This window comes from Moschus berezovskii, chromosome 27 (assembly GCF_049115385.1).
Source record: "Moschus berezovskii isolate FMDL1 chromosome 27, NW_MosBer_1.0, whole genome shotgun sequence".
NCBI lineage: Eukaryota > Metazoa > Chordata > Mammalia > Artiodactyla > Moschidae > Moschus > Moschus berezovskii.
The window spans coordinates 38,539,204-38,558,477 of NC_142486.1; the positions used below are offsets into that span (position 1 = coordinate 38,539,204).

General features: G+C 62.1%; 1 protein-coding gene across 5 annotated transcripts in view; it reads right to left on the reverse strand.

Moving 5' to 3' along the window:
* Positions 1–2,891: 2,891 nt before the first annotated feature.
* Positions 2,892–19,274, reverse strand: part of MGRN1 (mahogunin ring finger 1) — a 40,626-nt gene continuing 24,243 nt past the window's right edge. For 2 of the 5 annotated variants that reach the window (XM_055409405.2, XM_055409400.2), the window contains exons 6-17: positions 18,116–18,182; positions 17,658–17,707; positions 16,041–16,088; positions 14,692–14,760; positions 13,939–14,098; positions 12,135–12,244; positions 10,009–10,074; positions 8,374–8,612; positions 7,748–7,847; positions 7,525–7,570; positions 6,164–6,262; positions 2,892–3,465 (exon numbers count right to left, since the gene is read on the reverse strand). In XM_055409405.2, the coding sequence (XP_055265380.2) occupies positions 3,353–3,465; positions 6,164–6,262; positions 7,525–7,570; positions 7,748–7,847; positions 8,374–8,612; positions 10,009–10,074; positions 12,135–12,244; positions 13,939–14,098; positions 14,692–14,760; positions 16,041–16,088; positions 17,658–17,707; positions 18,116–18,182 (1,167 nt within the window). In that variant the 3' untranslated portion in view covers positions 2,892–3,352. Of the gene's footprint in view, positions 3,466–4,748; positions 4,794–6,163; positions 6,263–7,524; positions 7,571–7,747; positions 7,848–8,373; positions 8,613–10,008; positions 10,075–12,134; positions 12,245–13,938; positions 14,099–14,691; positions 14,761–16,040; positions 16,089–17,657; positions 17,708–18,115; positions 18,183–19,274 lie in introns of all 5 variants that reach the window. The other 3 variants (XM_055409404.2, XM_055409406.2, XM_055409402.2) reach the window with 3 other exon arrangements.

Below are 19,274 nucleotides of genomic sequence, written 5' to 3' on the forward strand. Positions count from 1 at the left end.
CTTGCTTTGTCAGCAGGAGTGTCTCCTCGGACAATTCATTTCCAAGTGTTATGCAAGAGCCCACTTCTGGGCCCTGGAAGGGGTCCCCCTTCCTGCAACAAGCCCAGCACACCAAGTACCCTCCAAGTCAGACACCACAATGCCAAGTACTGTTGGAGGAAACAGGGTCTCCCCCATTCAGCAAGGGGGTACCTGGGGCTCCAGTGAACGGGGTTTGTCTGAAGGCACCCAGCAGTCAGTGAGAGCCAGGATCCCACCCTAGACTCCCACCATCTCCCACCCAGTGTCCACAACAGAAAACCTGCAGAACGGGGCTCGAGTTGCTCACCCGGTGTCAGTACTGGAGGAGGAGGTCGCCAGGGCTCAGCAGCATCAGTGGGGCTCCCCTGGAGTTTGTGGGGCCATGCACTCTACCAGTTGGCCCCAGCTTCATTTTTCTCCTGTGGTGGACACCAATTTGCACCACAGCCTGCATTCAAGAACAGGCACGCTATGGCACAGGCTCAGGAGAGCCATGCGGTGAGGGCAAGCCCCAGGCACAGCGAAGGCTGCCCTGGGCAGGGCTGAGCAGGAGAGGGCCAGAAGGCAGGCGAGGGTTGGTAGGACCCGCCACAAACTCACTTGCATTGGGTCCATAGTGGGCTTCGGTCACGAGTTGTCGGGGGTGGGGACCAAACAGAGAGGCTTTGGGAGACAGCGAGGGACACAGAGGCCTGGCGTGCTGCAATCCATGGGGTTGCAGAGAGCCAGATGTGACTAAGCGAGTGAACAGCAACAGAGAGGCTCTTCCCCACCAAGGCCGTCTGCCGGGGTCAGGGCCCGGATGGGGCAGCTTACCGAGTTTGATGGGAGAGCTCATCAAGGGGAGGGGCCGATTCAGAGATGACGCTGCCTCCAGGCCACACACACGTTAACAAAGGAGGTGGGTTCGTCTGGGGTCAGTGTGCAGGGGGGTCAGTGCAGCCCAGGCAGGAATCCGTGTGACAATGAGCGTCCTCCCACAATGGGATCATACCCAACCAGGCACGACCGAGGGTGGCAGCCTTGCCTGTAGCAGGGACAGGCTGCCAGAGTCAGAGGGCCCAGGGGAGCCACTTGGAACCATGTGCAGGGGAGCCAGGACCCGCCTGACAGGTGGTTCTGGCGGTGGATATGCCGCGGCCCAGCCTTCCCCTACTGGGAGGCTTGCTGGTCAGGGGAGCTGAGACCAGGCAGGGGGTTCCAGCTGGGTGCCAGCATCCTGGCAGCCAAAGCTGCCCCACTAATTTGCTCCCCACAGGACAGCTGGAGAAATCTGCTCCCTTGACAAGAAGCCTCTGATCACTCCTAGACTGAAACTGCACCCCATACCCCCAACTCTGACGCTTTGGCCATTCAAAGAAGACATGCCAGGCCCACTATCCAGGCCCGTGTCCCTGCTGGGCTGACTGCCGGGGAGCAGTCTTCAGGGCTCAGCTGGAATGTCTCCTTGGTGAAGCCCTCCCCAGCCACAGGTTAAACCCACTCCATCTCACGACCTGCCGACTTGCTTCCTAATGGTCCCCAGACCTGGGAAAGACTTGGATGACTTGTGTGGCGTCTCGCTAACAGAAGGTAGGCTCCCAGGGGTCCTTGCCTGTTTCACCCTCTGCTGGCACAGCAGGCACTCGGTTCACGGTAGCAGGATGAACTGGTGACAGGTACGCTGATGTCACTAGCACGCCTGGGGGCCAGGGCTCCGCCAGCCACTCAGGAGGCAGGGGTGAGGTCCGAGGGTCCCTCCCCCCTTGCTCCAGGCCTGCAGTCAGCATGGTGACGGCCAGAAGAGGAGCAGCAGCCATCCTCACGGCCTCCTGGAAGCTGGAGGTGGCTGGCATCTTAGACTCAAGGGAACCGGGGCTGAGCCACGAGCGGGCTCCCACGCCACCACGGGGGCTGCAGCTGCCGGCTGCCACCCAGCCTCCCAGGAGGGAACCCAAGCCTGGCAGGGCTGGGCACGGAGGGAGTGGGCGGGATACTGCTGCGTGGTTTTATTACTATAAATATACAGTAAAAACGAACAAAAACTAGCCAATCAGAGTATGTCAAATGACAGCACGTGTGAGTCAAGACAGGCTGGTCTGCACCCTGTCCTGCACAATCGCTGACACCAACACAGACGGCGAGGGTGGGGTGCTGACCCCGAGTGAGCAGCGGGACTCAGCCTCCCCACCCGCGTGTGCACTGCCGTGTGTGCACCCAGCAGCACATGGTGGCTCAGAGGGGAGGGCACACAGGGAGCCAAGGGGCTGGGGCAGGCTGCCCAGGCCGTGGCCTCTGCTCACAGGCACGACCGGAGAGAATCGGGGCGTCCATCCTGAGTGCCCCGGGCGGGGCTGCCGGCCACCCCAGGACTGTGCTCCCTGGGGCAGCTCCGCAGGGAGCCAGGCCTTCTCTTGCTGGTCGAGGGCCGGCTCCTGGGTGCTGAGACCCACCCGCCAGGCTCAAGGCCCTGCACGGGCAGCCGGTCAAGCGCCCCCTCGGCCTTTCTGCTGAACAGAAAATGTATCTTTAAAAGACGAAGTCACCTCAGATGGGACCCACAACCCCCAGGCAAGTCCCACCACAGGAGCCCCGAACTGAAAGAATCAAGGAGGGACGGTGAGTCACGTCTACATGGCAAAGAGAGCAGAGAAGCCCAGAGGCCTGTCACGCCCCCCAAGGGTACAGCAGTGCCACCGGCAAGTGGAACCCCCACCTGGAGGGTCTGGTAAGGTGGGCAAAGCTGCCTCCAAGAAGGCGCCAGGCTCAGAGAAGTGCCCGGACAGAACCACTACCAGTGGCCGGGCCCACGGTAGGTCTGGCTACCCGGCCGGCCGAGCTGAGGGAGGGGCCCCACGGGGCCAGTGGGGAGTGGGAGGCCACACGCACGGTGGGGGACAGGCACTGTTTCCTTCATTGGCTGAGACTCGGACCCCGTTTCCTTCCCTCCCAGAGTCCCGCGTCGTTTCCTGTCGAGGCTGCACTTGGTCCACCACCAAATTCTCTGCTTTGCTGTGTTCACTGACGCCGATTGGCCCCTCACGGGCTTGGAGGCTGTGGAGGCCCATCCAGGCTTCTCGTGGGCACCCGGCCCCCCAGGGCGTGCGGGGGGAGCCCCAGAGCTCAGCACCCGGGGCAAAAAGCCGCTGTCCTTCACTGTATACCATCAGCAAACACATCCGACCGTAGACAAGGAGGGTGGGCGGAGGCGACGGTCAGCTCTCCTCTTGGATGGAGGGTTGCACGGCCCCCTGGAGCCGGAGACCACACTGCCGTGCAGACTGGAGGGGCCAGGGTCACGCTGCGGTCTCAGCGGAGGTGGGGGCTCCGTGCTGCCAGCCAGGCCAGGCTCTCAGAGCGGGGTCAGCTCAGCGGCCCTGGGGTTTGGGCTGGGGCCGCCAAGCAGGGGCCGGGGGTGCCCAGTGGTGGGGAGGCTGCGGGGCGTTTCCATGGAGGTGGACCATCCTGCAGGGCGAGAGGGCGAGGGTCAGTGGGTGGCCCACGGGCTCTGGGCTCCCACAGCCACCTGGTGTATCTGCGGCAGGGCACACAGCGGGCCCGGTGACCTCGGCCAGCTGAGGGGTGCCCGCCGCTGGCCCCTGCCCATGCCCGCCCTGAACTTCCTGCTTCTGCCAGGCCACCATCCGATCACCACTGGGTTCGGCTGGAACTTGGCGCCCCCGGCAGAGGGGCACACGCAGCGGGGCCTGCGGCACCCCGGGAGGCACCCCCAGGGTGATCTCCCTGTGCTCAGGCCACCCCAGGGCACTGGTGCCCAGGGGCGGCACATCTTGAAGGCCCTGGGCAGCTTCAGGGGCAAACCCAGGTGCCCCCAGGGCCAGCGACAGACCCTCGGGGACCCAGTGAGGGGATGGTCTTCTTAGGAGCTGAGGCTGCACACAGGAAACCAGCTCTGCCATGCAGCCCAGAGAACACACATGGTTCTCCGCAGCCAGGTCTGAGCAGTTTCCCGCTTCTGGAAGTTTTACCCAAGTGGCAACACTATCTCCCAAGGATGAGGCTGGGGCAGCGTCATAAAAGTGCCAGGTCCTATTTCAGTTGAAGCTAAGCGTTGTCACAAAAAGCAACCAAGGAAGGTAGGAGAGATCTGTGGGAGCAATGTCGTCAGGGGCGGACCCCGCGGTCTTGGGGCAGCACGGCTGACCTGGGAGGGGGGGAGGGGGAACCAAGTCCTCCAAAGCCGACAGCCTGGGGTGTGACCCCACCACATTCATCTAGAAACCCTGGGCCATTGAAGGTGCCAGGTTCTCTCTCTCCAGACTTCCCAGCGGGCTGAGGTCACCTGAAGGAGGGGCAGGGGTCCCCCAGTGCGTCCCCCTCTTTGGGGGTGCTCTTGGAATGGCTTTCAGTAAAATGTCCGTTTGGGCTGAATGGGGAGTGGGGGTGGGGACAGCACTCACAGGCTGACCCCAGATCATGCTGGTGTTCCAGGAGGTTCCAGAGGTGGGGGCAGGGACAGGCTAGAGTCAGCAACAGCGGGGTCCTGGCTGGTGCTGAGTCACTGATCCTGGGACCCTCGAGGCTACAAGAGCCTGACTAGGCCGCCCCGTCCAGAGGAAAGTCCTCCGGTTCCAAAGCGTGGTCAGACCCCTCCCCCAAGGACCACCTCTCTGGAGCACCCCTGCTATGGCCTTCAGAAGCCTCTGGATTCAGAATCCAGGGCCCCGGAGAAGACTTCCCCATATGGGGAAGCAGCCCCCCGCCCCGCGTGCGAAGGCATCACGTACCGGCTCACTCCTCTAAACCAGCGGAGCAGGAGCCGGGCCCCAGGGCTGCCAGAGGAGAGAGACGGAAGCTTAGTTAGCAGGGCACTCAGAGGGGCTGCACGCTCCAGGCAGAGGCGCTGCGGGGGACGGGGGACGAGGTGCAGGCATGGGGCAGGGTGTGACAGGAACAAATGCCACACGCACACCGACAGGCTGCCGCAGAAGAGGTGCCGAGTGCCTCTCCCGAGAGTGCCTGGTGCTGAGGCAGAAGACGCCAGGCCGGGGGAGGACGCGGGCAGCCGGCAGGGACGAGGGGCTGGGCGCGGTGGGGCTGCTGGGGCTCCAGGTATCGCGGGTCTTTCTGTTTTATGGATTTGCCTGCCCCTCCTTTATCCAATCTGGCAGGTTACACTGAGATCCACTAAACCACGTTCCCTCCACCCACAGGACACCATGCAGTTGCTGAAAAGAAAGCATCCCCCACATATGGGGGCTCACGTTCTTAAAGCCACACAGCACCGCGGGTGACATTCAGGGTCTCTGCTGAGAGGAAGCCTGGGGGACAGAGGCGGCAGCGTGGGGGTGGGCGGTCACAGAGGCAGTAGGTTCCCAAGGGCCCCGGCCCGCCCCCAGGAGCAGGCAGCCAAGCTGGGGGGAAGCAGGTGCAGGTCAGCCCAGCGTGGCCCCCGCTCTGCTCTGGCATCGAGAACCAAGCCCACCCCGCTGTCCGGTCGTGCACCAGGGCCAGCTGGTGGCCTCTGACGCTCTCCCCACCCCGCAGCTAGCTGAGATCCACAGGAGATCTGAGACATGCTGGGGGTCCCGACCGCCAGAGGTCCTGGGCCCACCGATGGGCCGGGCCAGCCCTGCAGACGCCTGGATGCTCTGTGGGCCACTCGAGGGGTGAGAGAGGAGAGGGAGGCCCCGCACTGGCTGAGTGTGCTCAGGGCGCCCCCCAGCGGCACCCAGCGGCCAGGGCGAGAGGCCATTGGCAGCATCAGGATTCGCTCAAGGCCCTGGGAAGCAAGTCTCTCCCGACCCCTCCTCCCCACCCTGCCCGACCAGGTTTTCATCCTCAGGAAACACCAGGTCCTCTGGAATCCCGAGTCACTCTAACAGAGCTTCGCCCATGGACTCCTCTGGGGGGGGCGTGTGTGTGCCGGTGAGCTACCTGCTGCCCTGCTTCCTCACACCAGGACCCCGACCTCCAAGCTCCCTCTGAGTGCACAGGCTCTGCTGCTTGGCCAGAAGCCCAGGGACAAGAGGCCCTTCCACACTGAAGCCTGTCTCAGCCTCCCAGTGCCCGGCCATAGCTCAAGGCGGTGTGGCTCCCGGGACAAACAGGAAGGCCTTTCCTGCCACCAGGAAGGAACCAGGCTCTGAGGGCAACGAGGCTGCTTGTCTCGACTCCAGAACCTCAGGTGTGGCGCCCTTACCTGGCAGGTAGACGTCGGCAGGTATGTTGGGTTGGCTGCGGCCGCAGGGCTCGGGGCTGACGTCCTGTAGGACGTTCTCGATGGACGGCACGCGGCTCCCTGTGGGGGACGGGGCAGGTGGGGGGCCTGCAGGCAGGAGGTGGTCCAGCCATCCCCCCGAGCCCAGACCCCACCCTGACTCCCCCCTGCTCTCCTGAGACCCAGAGGCAGATGGTCTGTTTTCTTCCTTTTTCCTTTTCTCCTGCACCCCCACCTCTCCCAGCATGGGGCTCTGTTTTGTTCTTATTAGGAAGACAACCCACGCCCACATTGAAAAGAATGCCTGCTATCTTCCAGGACAAGCAGGTGGGCACACAGCTCCAGGCCCATAGTGGGGCGTTCATGTGGAGGGTGGATCCTCCTCCTTACACATCAGACCTCAGCTGCACATCAGACCTCAGCTGGGACCTGCCCTGTGCTTGTGGGGCCCTCAGAAGGGCCTGGATCCCGGAACAGGGCCCTGGAGGCCCCCGGTCCCAGCACAGTGTGCAGGCAGAAAGGAGCTGCCACCACTGGCGGGTGAAGCTGAGGCCTGAGGGGCAGAGGGGCCTGCCTGCACGGTGAGCAGGAAGCAAGAGCGCTGGACTCCCAGGGGGACACCCCCTTCCTGGCACCACTCCCAGGGGCCTGCAGGCTGGGGTCACCCCGTGACCCTCGGGGCCAGGGGCCACGCAGCTGGGAGGGTTCACACAGTCAGAGAGGCGGCAGGGTGCTCTGGGGATCTTGACTACACCTGGGCCTCCCCCGACACCAAGCCTGGTGAGTCTCCATCCCCTTGTTTGACGCGGGGAGGAACCACCGGGACGGCAGAGGGATGGTGTCTCCATGTCACATCACCTCCCTCGAGGCCCTGCAGTGGCTTGGGGGTCCCTGCCCCACCCAGAGCCAGGGCCTGGCAGTGGCGACCGGGACTGGACCCTGGGGCCACCAAGGGCTAAAGAAATCCTCTGCTCAGGAAGGGTGCCAGGACCCCCACACGGGGACACGGGGGACACATGGGGAGGGGCTGGCTGAGCTGTGCACGCCCCCGCCATCGGGCACACCAGGCCTGGGTCCCAGAGGCCCCGGTGGGACCCCGCCGCGGTGGGACAGGCAGAGCCCCAGCCAAGAGTGTGGGGCACCAACCATGGCAGAACCGTCCAGGTAGGAAGAGAAAAAACGGCTGTTGCCACTACAGGTCAGGCAGGGAGGGAAACCGGGCAGCCGAGGGCTGTCCTCCGGGAGACCATGCAGGAACCGCGGTGTGTGGTCGGCCAGCACGGCTCGGAGAACCCTCAGAGGAGCAGGGATGCACGGCGGGGCTCAGGCCGGGCAGCACTCACCTTGCTTCAGCGATGAAGTTTCATCCACCGTCTCCGTCATGAAGCTCTAAGACACAAGAGAGACGTGCTTGGACCCTGGTGCTGACAGCCGGGCCCTGGGCCCAGACACGCGGCCCCCACGGCCTCACCCACCAACGCCCACCCCACAGACGAGGAAACTGAGGCCGGGGCAGGGAGGCTGACAGGCGGGCAGCGGGGACAGACAGACAGGGTGGGGCCTCACCTCGGGGGAGCTGCTCAGTGCCAGTCCCGCCCCGCCTGGCGTGGGCGGAGCCTCCGAGTCGTCCTCTTCATGGATGGGGGACGACGGGGACCGGAGGGTGCTGGGGACAGAGGGGCCAGAGGACAGGTGGGTGAGCTCAACCAAGCCAGCCCCAGGGGCCCCAACACCCGGGAGGGCCAGCACAGGTGCACCAGGCCGGGAGTGCATGGCAGGAGGCCCCCCAGGGCCCGCACACGCCGTGTGCAGAGGGGAAGGGAACCGCGATGGCAGAGCCTGCAGGGAGTGCTGGCGGCAACAGGACAAGCCCAGGGCCTCTCCATCCTTGGAGCCGCTCTGTGACACGCAGAAGGCGCCAGGGCCGTGGGAGTTCTACAGAACCTGTGCCTCCTTCATACTTGTCTAGAAAACCAGCAAGCGTCTGAGAAAAACTGAGCCCGGCAGGGCTGATCACCAGCACCGCCAAGGGTGGCCCGGAGGACCCATGACTGACCTGTGGCCAGACCCTGGGCACGTGGTCCCCGTCTGCAATGACGACCCTGTGCTCGCCAGGCTCGCGGGGGCGGGTGGGGTGGGGCAGCTGGCAGGGCTGCACGCCCGCCGCAGGGGTCCGCCGGCACCGGGCTCACCTGTCGGGGGACTTGCTCCGGGGCTTGCCCTTCTGCAGGCTGCTTTCCACCATCCGATCGATCCCAGCAAGTGGACAGCTGGCCTGCGACAGGCCATCCGAGACGCCCGAGTAGGTGATCTCCTCGTACAGGGGAGCCGTGGGGACGGCTTGGGGGACGGCCGGGGGCACTGCCCGAAGGCCGTTGAGTGCCTCGAGCAAGGAGATGGGCTCGTAGCCGGGCGGGATGCTGTCGGCGCTCTGCGGAGGGAGGGGGAGTGAGGGGCCAGCCGGCCAGGAGCCCGCCCACTGCCCACGGCGCCCCTGAGACAGTCTGCTCCCCAGAGCCTGCTCTCTGACCGTCCCCCATCCACTGTACCTTCCAGGGTCTCTTCCCCCACCCTCAGGAGGCACCCCTGCCCAGGGAGGCCTCGGCCATCAGCCACAGCCCTGGACGTCCAAGTGTCTGAGTGGCACCCAGGATGGAGGTAGAGAAGGCGTCCAGAAGGCCGCCTGCCCCGGCCTTGGCCAGCCCCTGCCTGGCTTTCTGCTCCTGCCCGGTGGGCGCAGAGAGTGGGGGGGCACAGTTAGTAAGAGGAAGGGCCGGAGCAGGAGGGCAGCAAAGCCACGGGAGAAGCCGCTGGGAGTGCACGGTCCAGGCCAAGAGGACCCACCCAACACAGGGGTCGGGCCCAGAGACCCTCCAGGGCTGCACAAGCGCTGCTGGGCCGACACAGGCTCCCGGGAGTCTAATGGGCCCAAGACTGGTACTGCCGGCGCTGGGAGGATCCAACCAATGGGCTAAGTTCAGGGCTAAAGGCAAAGGGAGCGGGAGGCCAGGTGCCGGGGCTGTTAGTTGGCCCGTCGGGGCCGCGGGTGGGATGGCTGCCTGTCATCAGCTTGTGAGTGAGGTGAAGGGCAGCGCGCTCAACTTGGAAGCCCTGCCTGCCCCGCTGACCTGCGGGAGGTGATAGGGTGACCCTGGGGGCAGGTAGAGGAGCCAGCTGGGGCTTCCAGTCCTCAGCAGGCGCCTCTGGGCCACCTGGGACCACGGCGCCTGCATCTGCCTCCAGGCCGCCTGCAGGTTCAAGTTATTACTCTGATCTCCCTCGCCCCTTGGAACAGGGAGAAGAAAAGGAAATCTGTGTCTAAGCTGACCCTCGGGGACCCCGACTCTCTGCCTTTTACCAAAGTGGGGGGTCCAGGCAGAGGCCCGGCCCGGCGGCTACTCACTAGCTGCCCCCTGCCTGCCCCCGCCCTGAGATGCAGGGAAAACGAGAGAAATACGAGTGTCGGCCCGCAGAGCAGGGGTGCAGGGCGAGCAAGCGTGAGGGACGTTCGCAACAAGAGCGGCAGCCTTAGTTCCACCTCCGACGTCATTCCACTGCCAGCAAGAAAAAAAAGGGAAACAGGGCATTCGGGAGGAAGCAGAGCTGGCGAGAGGGGTGCCCGGGGCTTCGTGCCGACAGACCTTGTGTTCTGCTTGTTCCACAAAACTCCCTTCCTGGGCGGGCACGCCGGGACTGGGGAGAGTGGGTCTGACAGGTTAAAAGAACTGGACACATTGGCCTGGGATGAAAGTGCGTCCCCGCTCCTGTCACTGTGCAGTCGTCAGGGCACGGGGCAGAGATGAAGCCACGGGGCCAGACACACTTACTGTTTCCCTTTTAGGTTTCTTGCTGGCCAGTGAGGCGGGGTGCGACTTTGATTTTTTAAAGGGACACTGTCAAAATAAAAATCATAGGTTTTACCGCTGCCACCCCCCCGTGCGGCACCAAGTGGGCTGGACGGGGTCTCCCTGGCCTTCTGGCCTCCGGGCAGGCCGGGAGCCAGCACTTTGCAAACTCTATCAGCCTCTGAGCCGTGGGGACCTGGCTGAGCACAGGTTCTACCTCGGGGCCTGGGTAGGCTGGGCCTGTGCGCCCTCTTGGCACTGGAGGAGCCAGTCCCTATCCCCAGTGGCCACTCCTGGTCTGGGCCAACCCCCCATCCCCCTGCCAAGAAGCAGGTCCTGGCTGGAGCAGGCATGACAGTGGCCAAGCACGCCCCATGAGGGGGCCCGGCTGGGCACAGAGAAGGGACCTGGAGGCCCCAACACAGCCACTCATTACCAGCCACTCAATGAGCAGTCGACTCATTACCAAGCCTGACTCCTAAAGGAGTTAAAGCCCTCAACTGCTCCCACTCGGTACTGATCTTAAGATTCACCGCAGAAAATGGCTCACGTGGGCTCTGGTGCTTCGTGGAAACTGCTCGTGCAGGGAACGTGGTGGAGAACAAGGGTCACTTACTTGGGATCATAACCTCCAGAGAGGGCAGTGCTGGCCCTCGGGAGCGTGCGAGGTTAACCATCCATGCCCTGGGCTGCCCTGCACTGTGGGAGGCGCCTCAGCTCTCCGGACGAGAGGAACAAACATGGGAGGGTCCCCCCTGACCCTTGGACACCAGGGCAGAAACCGGAGCGGTGGCCGGAAGAACCCACTGCCCAAGCCCTCCGTGGAGCAACCAGACTCCTGCCTTGGGGTGGGAACCTTAGCACCATTCTCTCCACCAGAAACATGAGCAGTGCTGGACAAAATGCTCACTGCTTTGAAATAAAGTCCACCGTTAAACGACCGAAGGCCTGGTTTCAGAGCTGGAAGCCTTGGTGCCCACAGGCCTCGCAGGATAAATAGTATGGCTGGCCCGGGAGAAGTAGGGAGATGGGCACCTCCCACAAGGGGCATCATTGCCCCTGATCCAGGGGCACACAGCACCTTCAAATATTGAAAGAGAAGCCAGAAAGCTGAGTCTCCAGGAGGATTCTCAGACTTAAACACTGGCCCAGTTCTCAAACACTGGGGCAGAACTCATCACACCTGCTGGCCCAGGGCAGGCACTGTCTGTGGGGATGCCAGGTTGGGCAGCGTTGGCTCATCTCCCTTTCAGAGAGTTGGCAGGGCCTCTGAGAATCACGGGATCCAAACAACTCAATCAAGAGCCAAGAAAACAGGCTCACAGGCCGACAACGCTCGAAGCCAGTGGGGACCCGAGAGCCGGGCCTGCCCCATGTCCATCCATCTTCTGCCCCTCTGCCCACCTCGGCGACCCCCGAAACCCTGCCCCGTCTGTGTGTCTCTCCACATTCCTTCTCCCAGCACCTCCCTGTCAACCTTCATCCCCATCCGCCCATGTCTCTGTGTTTCTGTGTCTGTCTCCCTCCCCGTCTCTTGAGGTCCCTGAAGCCTGATCTAACGCCCCTCGTCCGCTGCAGCAAGGTCTGGCCCACGGTTCCTCAGGAGCAGGTGCGGCGGACAGCTGCGGGTGCCCTCCTGTATGCCTGGGCAGGGGCCGGGAGGGCAGGGAGCAGGCGAGGACATGCCACTGCCGCCCTTCGGAGGAGACGTCCCTTCCTAAGAGCACACAATGCCCCTGGCTGTCTGGTGTGGTGGAGCAAAGATGACCGACACCACGACTCAGCCTCAGCCAAAGGTCACCTGCATCTCAGAACCTTGCTATTGGCAGAAGCAACGTCCTCGTGGCAGCCAGCGCTCACTGGGCCGGGACCGACCCCCCCATTCAGACTCACCGCTACCCCCTGGGACCAGGCAGGTGAGCCAGGGGCCCCGAAAGCTGGCAGGGCACGGCCCTACGCACCAGCCCCACCAGGAGCCCTCGCTGTCTGAACGTGAGGGCGGGGCTTCGGTGGGCGGGGATTCTGCCAGGCCCCACCCGCCCTCTCCAGCTCCGCCCTCTCCAGCTCCGCCCTCTCCAGCTCCGCCCCAGAAAGGAAGAAGCACTCACAGAATGCTCGTCGTGGTCCATGCTCTGGGCCAAAACAGGGCTGAAGGAGATGGGGGACAGGGCCCCCGGCTTCTTGCGCACTGCCCGGATCTGCAGAAGAGCCCGGAACGCTGCGGGGGAGGGGTGAGTTCAGGTCACGTGGGGGCAGCACCCTGAGACCCTGCTGAGTTTCGCGGACCCTGATGACCACCCACCCCGCCGCGATCCCAGGAGAGGCACGGGTTAAGGTTAAAGGAGAAAAAAAAAAGGGAAAGAATATAAGTAGATTCCTCCCCATAGAAAGCCAGAGGCTCAAGGGAAACATGCCACCTTCTTGGAATCGAATAGTAAGAATGAATTTCCAAAGACCATGATTCTCAGACACGAGGAATTTCAGTCAGTCCAATACAGCCGATGAAACAGATGACCATCATTCTATTTTAGTTTTCAGGTGGATGAAGAATTTGTTTTGTGAAAAGTACAGTAGTCATGAAATAATACTTGTTATTGAAAACAAAACAAATAATTTAATCACAACAAAAGCCTTCAAAATGCCCTGCCTTGGTCTCCTTTGACTGTATATAAAAACAACTGAACGCCTTTAAGTTGGAACGCAATTCACTAAAAAGAAAAGTAAATCCAATTGGGAAACAAAGAAAAATGACACGTTATTAATACGGACTTACTGAACGTTAGTTAGGTTTTTGAATATGCTAAATGATTTCATAGGGCAAAGAGCACTTAGTTACAAAGATCAATTTGCATTAAAAAAAAAAAAACTGGACTTTTTGATTTTTATTTACCAGGCCTCGGGACACCAGCTTGTGGGATCTCAGTCCCCACCAGGGATTAAACCTGGGTCATGGCAGGGTAAAGCCTGGTGCTCTAACCACTAGGAAACCAGGGAACTCCCTGAGCTTTGCTATTTGTAAATCACACTTTTTCTCTGCGAGGGTTTTCCAAGGCTGTGAATACTGATTAACTGCTCTGAAGCATGATTTTAACATAGCTATAAACTATCCAACAAAAGAGCTTTACAGTGAACAGTCACTGACCAAAGAACTAAATACAGCAACAAAGACATGCTTTTACGACCTGAATTTCAAATCTACCAAGGTATTGCTTCTGAAAGCAACAACATACCTGACAGCCGTCTATGACTGAAAAAATTTAAAAAGCCATCCTTTATTTATTCAGAGAAAATGTCCTGCAGCGGCCACATGAGGGCACCCTCGCTGCCCGCACCCAGCACCCACTGGGACCCGGCCAGGACCCGAGACGCCAGCAGGACCCATGCCCTGTGGACTTTCATTCTCTGCTGGAGGATGGATGTTTTACTCAGAATTAGGCCTGATGTGACAACTTTTTCCAGATGCTCCAGGAAACCAAATTTAACTCCGTGATCATTTACACTCAGCACACTTTCCACTTTATTGTCGTGTCTTATCAGACTCATTTGAAAAAACCCTCATGCTGGGAAAGACTGAAGGCGGAAGAAGGGGACAGAGGATGAGATGGTTGGATGCCATCACCGACTCGATGGACATGAGTTTGAATAAACTCCAGGAGTTGGTGATGGACAGGAAGGTTTGGCATGCTGCAGTCCATGGGGTTGCAAAGAGTTGGATACAACTGAGCGACTGAACTGCTCCGCATCTGTCCCACACACTCCTTGAGAAGCTCTGAGTTGCTGATCGCATCTGGGCAGCTCCCTGCACACACCGGCCGCCAGTCCCTCCTGGACCGGGTCCAACCTCCCCGGAGGTGCCGGCCGTGAGCGCGGGGGCCCTGCCTGTGCACCACCCCCCTTGCCCGCCCCACTCACGCAGCCGGCAGATGGGGCAGTTGCTGGCCTGGTAGCGCAGCGTGTCTGCACAGGAGTTGCAGAGGCAGAGGTGGCGGCAGGGCAGGATCAGCGTGTCCCGCAGGTCAGACAGGCACACCACACACTCGCTGCTGTTGTCGCTGTTCTCCTCATCCGAGGGCTGCGGGAACACGAGGTGCCCAGGGTCGCTGGCTTCCGAGGCCAGAGGCCGGGGGCTGGGGGATGTCCCTCTGGGGGCTTCAGGGGCCAAGGGAAGCCCCTGGGGGCAGAGGAAGGTCACCGAGGAGCAGGGCGCCCCCCCATCCACACCCAAATCGAGAGGACTCAGGTCTCCTGTTCCCCAAAATTGAGGGGGGCTGTGCCCCCACCCCCGGGCTCTGTGGGCTGCCAGGCTCCCCTCACGGATGTTGCACCGGGAGCTGAACCGCTGCTGTGAGGGGGGAAAGGCCAGGGCCACCTGGGTGAGGTCTGGGGGCAAGAGCGGGCCCGGCGTTCCAGGCTGCCCTGACAGCCGGAGCCCAGTGATGAGAAGGAAGCAGCACATTTGCTGAAAAATGGACAAAACGTTCCACAGACTCTGATAACTCAAGAATGAAGGAAAAGCGATGGAGCCTGGGGTCCTGGGGCCTCCAGGGGAAGGCACGGCAGGGCCCTGGCGAGGATGGGGGCCTCAGGCAGGTCACCGCCTCCGAGCAGCCAGGGGAACGCGGGGGCGTGCCAGCCTAGCCCGCCTGCAGGGCTGCGTGCACGCACCTTGGTCTCCTGGTTGGTCTTGTTCTCGATGCCGTAGATCTCCTGCAGCAGGTAGCTGACCCGGTCCACCTGCAGGGCAGAGCGGCCTCTGTGCACCAGTCCCCCTCAGGGCTCCTCCACACTCCCCGGCCCAACACCCCCTCCCAGGGGCCGGGCTCGGGTCCTGGGGGAAGGCGTGGGCATCTACTCTGTCCAACCGCCCCCCACACCCCAGGGAGCAGATGCTGCTGGAGACGGACAGGGCAAAGTGCCCACAGGAAGAATGGACACTGGGTTTGGCCGGGTCCTGCCCAGCCCGGAGGGCACGGAGCCAAGCTCTACTGGGCCCGGTGACCACACCTTCTGCTCACCTTATCAGGCCCAACCCCAGGTCTGGAAAACAACTCCAGACCCTCCTGTCACCACCCCTCAGCAGACTGACCAGTCAGGCCCCCAACTGACTACGTTTCAAAGTGGCCTGAGTTGCTGCATTTCCCACCACTCACGGACCATGAAGACCCTCCTGAGAGCCATGGTGTGCCGGTCAGCTCTCCTGAAACCCGTGCCTGGACCACCACTGGAGTCTCCTGCCTTCCAGCCACCTCCAGGCGTTGGCCCTGCCAGGGTTCTCTCAAGCCCCCTCTTAAAAAACTGAGCACTGCCAGCCCCGGGCCATGGGTGACATGCCTGAGCAGCGGCACACAAGGGCAACCTGATCATCATGGCTCTGGAGAAAGACCCCACCGGGGCCACGGTTAAACCAGCCTCTAAGCTCAGCTCAGGGGGCCCTGGTCTCTAAATCCTCACAGAACTTACTGAAGCGAGAGGCCACCAGGGGTAATTCTTCCTGGGGCTGGAACATGGAGTTACTGACTCCAAAGAAAGGCTGTACTGGTCTACAGCTCCCATGGGTTCATGGGTTCCAAGAGATTCCATCCTTCCCTTAAATGTGGATCAAGTCGATTCAAGTCTTCATTCACCACGGAGGTCATTTCAGCAAATTGGAAGGAGGAAAACTGCAGTGTTTCTTTCCTAATTTCTTCCTTCCTTCCCTCCCTCCGTCCCTCCCTTCTCTCCTTCTGACCATTCACACGTTCAGCTAACGTTTACGCAATGCTAACTTTAAGCTGGACAAGATTCAGAACTACAGCTGTCAATGCAGGTACATGGTGGGTACGCAGTACACGCAGACACACCCAGTGACTCTGATCCTGACTTCTGGAGCCCAGGGCCCACTGCAGTGGTGTCACCAGCTAATCCCGCAGCAGCCATGGTGGCCTCGCAGAATAACCCATAGAGACCACTGGGTCAAGTGTGTGCACGAGTCTCAAATCAAAAGGGCTCCTGGTGTTCCCTCTGATGGGACTTACGATTTGCTTCTGCTTTAAAGGCTTCACGGAGAAGCTGCCGTCCATGTGCTGCAGGGGAGAAAGACCCAGACATTAACCCGGCCGTGCTCAGGCCCACCCACCCTCGGTCAACCCACGTCCCTGGCTGAAAAAAGGAAGGACCCCACGAAGACTCAAGTCAGTCCAGGGATTCTCAAATCAGCCCTCTGACCTGGCTTTGAAACTACCCAAAGACTCTTCTAAATATACTGCCACCTGGGCTCCACCCTGAGCTTCAACACCCAACTCTCCTTGGGCAGGTGGTTCTCAAGTAGGCTCTAGTTCCCCACCACCAGCCCAGTCCCGCTGATGGCGCCCCCCTAGGGCGAGAAGTGGCACTTGGACAGCAAGAGCTAAGACAGGTGGCTCCAGCCCTCAGAAAACCCGGTCTAACCGCGAAGACAGCACGAGGGTGCCACATGCCCGCATCCGCGGGGAGCCCAAATCTCAGAACCGGGAGGACAAGCAGCTCGGGTGGGATCTGGGGAGCCACGCTGCTCCGAGCCACGGTTAATCAAGCACAGAACCTGATCCGAGCTCCTGCTCCCCAAACACCCCTTCTGAGTCCACCAAGACCAGCACCCGGCCTTTTCTGTAAGCCTAGTAGGTTCTGAGCCAAGTTTCTAGTATACTGCACCCCAAAAATAAGGCCGTTTCTCACAGGGCTCTAAGTGCAAAGCACAGAATGGAACGTCTGCCAGCGACGGCCCATCACCGGCCAGAGCACACAGATGGGTAAACAGTCACCGTCTCCTCTGACTAGGCCAGCCTGGGGAGTGCAGCTGGGGGGCCCAGAGAGGGAGAGGGCCATCCCTGCCCCCCACCAGAAGGGCCTCAGGCCGGCTGATAGACCCCCGGGGACACCGGGAAAGGCCTGGATCACAAGGAGGAGCCGGGCTCACATGGGAGGCTCTCAGGGCTGGACACACGGGCTGAGGGAGCTGGGGTCCCGCAGGATGTGCAGGTCTGAGCCCCGTGTCCTCGTTGGGTCTTGCTCCTTGGCCACCTGGGCCACAGGCTGATGCTGAAATCTGCCCAGTGATGGCCAATGTCCACGGGAGGCAGGGGTTGGCCGTGGCCTCTGCAAACAGGGGCCACGCTCCACGACTTCCAGCAGGGCTCTCAGTGAGCAGGCACCCTGTCCCAACACCGCCAGGCCCTCATTCACTACGTGCATGGATACACGGAACTGCCTGGCCCCCAGGAACAACAGGGCCAGCGAGAGGACCATCCTGAGACCCTGAGACTCCCTCGTGCAGAGTTGGTGGTGCAGGTGACCGTAAGTACCCCCGCCACACACTGAACATATGAACAGCTGGGGCCTGGACTCAGGTCTGGGTGGGAAGAAAGGGGCAAACACCTAAGCTCAAACACGTGTAACGCCAGTAAGTGAATCCTTCCGTGTAAATGGTCTCTTTCTATGTGGGGCACCCCCCAACTCGGGGCCCCCAGGAGGGCATGAGCCTCACATCTAGGGCCGTGCCAGGCAGACAACAAACCCTCGGCCACCCCACCAGCATTCACTGGGCGCCTACTGTGTGCAGGACACGACAGTAAATGAGAGGTTGGCAGGGCAGTAAGGGGCAGGACGGGACTTACCTTTTCAAAGGCGGCCAAGAGCACGTGGGCGTGGCTGGTCACTTCCACGACTGCCCGGGAGAGAGGAGGGTGGTCAGAGCCGGCCTCCACCGCCCCGGCCCCAGCCCGGGGCTTCTTCTCTCCAGACGGTGCTTCCCCAGCTTGCAGCCTGCACGTGGAGCCCACCCCGCCGGGGACCCCACAGCCCATGGCAGCAGGAGGCGGCGGTCAGCGTGGTCAGGGTGCTGATGGCCTTTGCAGCTCCCTTGAGGGGTGGACGCCAGTGCCACCGGCCTGTCTGCCCTGGGCTCCGCCACGGGGGAGCGGGGTTGGCACCACCCGCAGGCAATGGGGCGCCTGGAACCCTCAGCCTGCTGAGACATGTGGGCACTGTCTCTGGACCGAAACCCCTGGCCCCGACAGATAGGGTGAGAAGGTCCTTGTGCCTGGAAGGGGTGTTGAGGGGAGATGCCACTCACCGTCCCCCTCGTCCACCACGGCCTGGATGACCACTGGAAACACGCCCCGGTCCAGGTCAAAGTTCAGCTGAGGGGGGAAGGAGGAAATAGCAGTCACAGTGAGCTGGACGGAGCGGGTGCCGTGAGTGGGGGCGTCGAGGCGGTGGGGTCAATGCTCCACGGGAAATGGAGTAAAGGGCACACCTGTGTTCTGCAAGCACCTGGGGGTCGCTGGGGATGTCTAGGCCACCTTATCCGGAATGTCCTCACCCGCCTTCCCAGCCCCGGGACCTCCACGCTGCCCACGTGCGGCCCCCCAACCCTGGATGGTCCCGGAAACACAAGCGCTTGCGCCGGCCCCCTGTGGCAGGCGCCCCTGACACGGCAGCGTCATCACGGCGCAGCCGCCACCCAGGGAGGCCCGGCCAGGCCGCGCTGTCTCCTCGCCTGCTCACAGATGCCGGGCTGCGTGGGGCAGCCTCTCCCTGACCCTGCTCGATGCACCACCTCCAGGCACCGGGTGCCGTGGCGACCCCGCGTCTAACCTTGGGAAGAACAGCTCCCTGCCTGGCCCAGCAGAGACGGAGGCAGAGTGGAGCCCGCGTGTCTGTCTGGGCGTGCGCAAGGGGCTCCTCTTGCCGTCCCTCCCTCCAGCTTAAACCCGCCTGTGACCCCCGCTGCCGGCCACGCTCCACTCATGGGTCCGCCCGGGGCGGCCCCATGTCTGCGCACCAAGCCCGGCAGGCATCACACGGAGCCGGTGGGGCGTCACATGGAGCCCGCGGGGCAGAGGCGCTGGGTGAACACACTTGCCTCCGGCAGGGAGGGGCGGGGGCGGTGCCTGGTGGGTCCCCAGCTGTGGGGGGGTGGGGGAGCCAGTGCTGGGACAGGGCGGATAGCAGTGCGAGCCTCTGGTCCCGGTCCTGACCCAAAGACTGTGAGCTGGGAGGGTGCGCGGGCCACAGCCGGAGGATGGCACGTCCCCCGAGCACCTTGGGGCACAGGCTGGGACCACACGTCTCCCCTGGTCTCAGGCGCCAGCTGAGAGCATGGTCAGCTCAGCAGGGGCACACCCGTCCTGACGACACAGGACCTGGCGTGCAGCCATCCAGCTCTTCATGATCGATGCCAGTCGGTTGCTGATTTCCTTAAGCCAGACTGAGGTGCTTCTGCCCCTTGT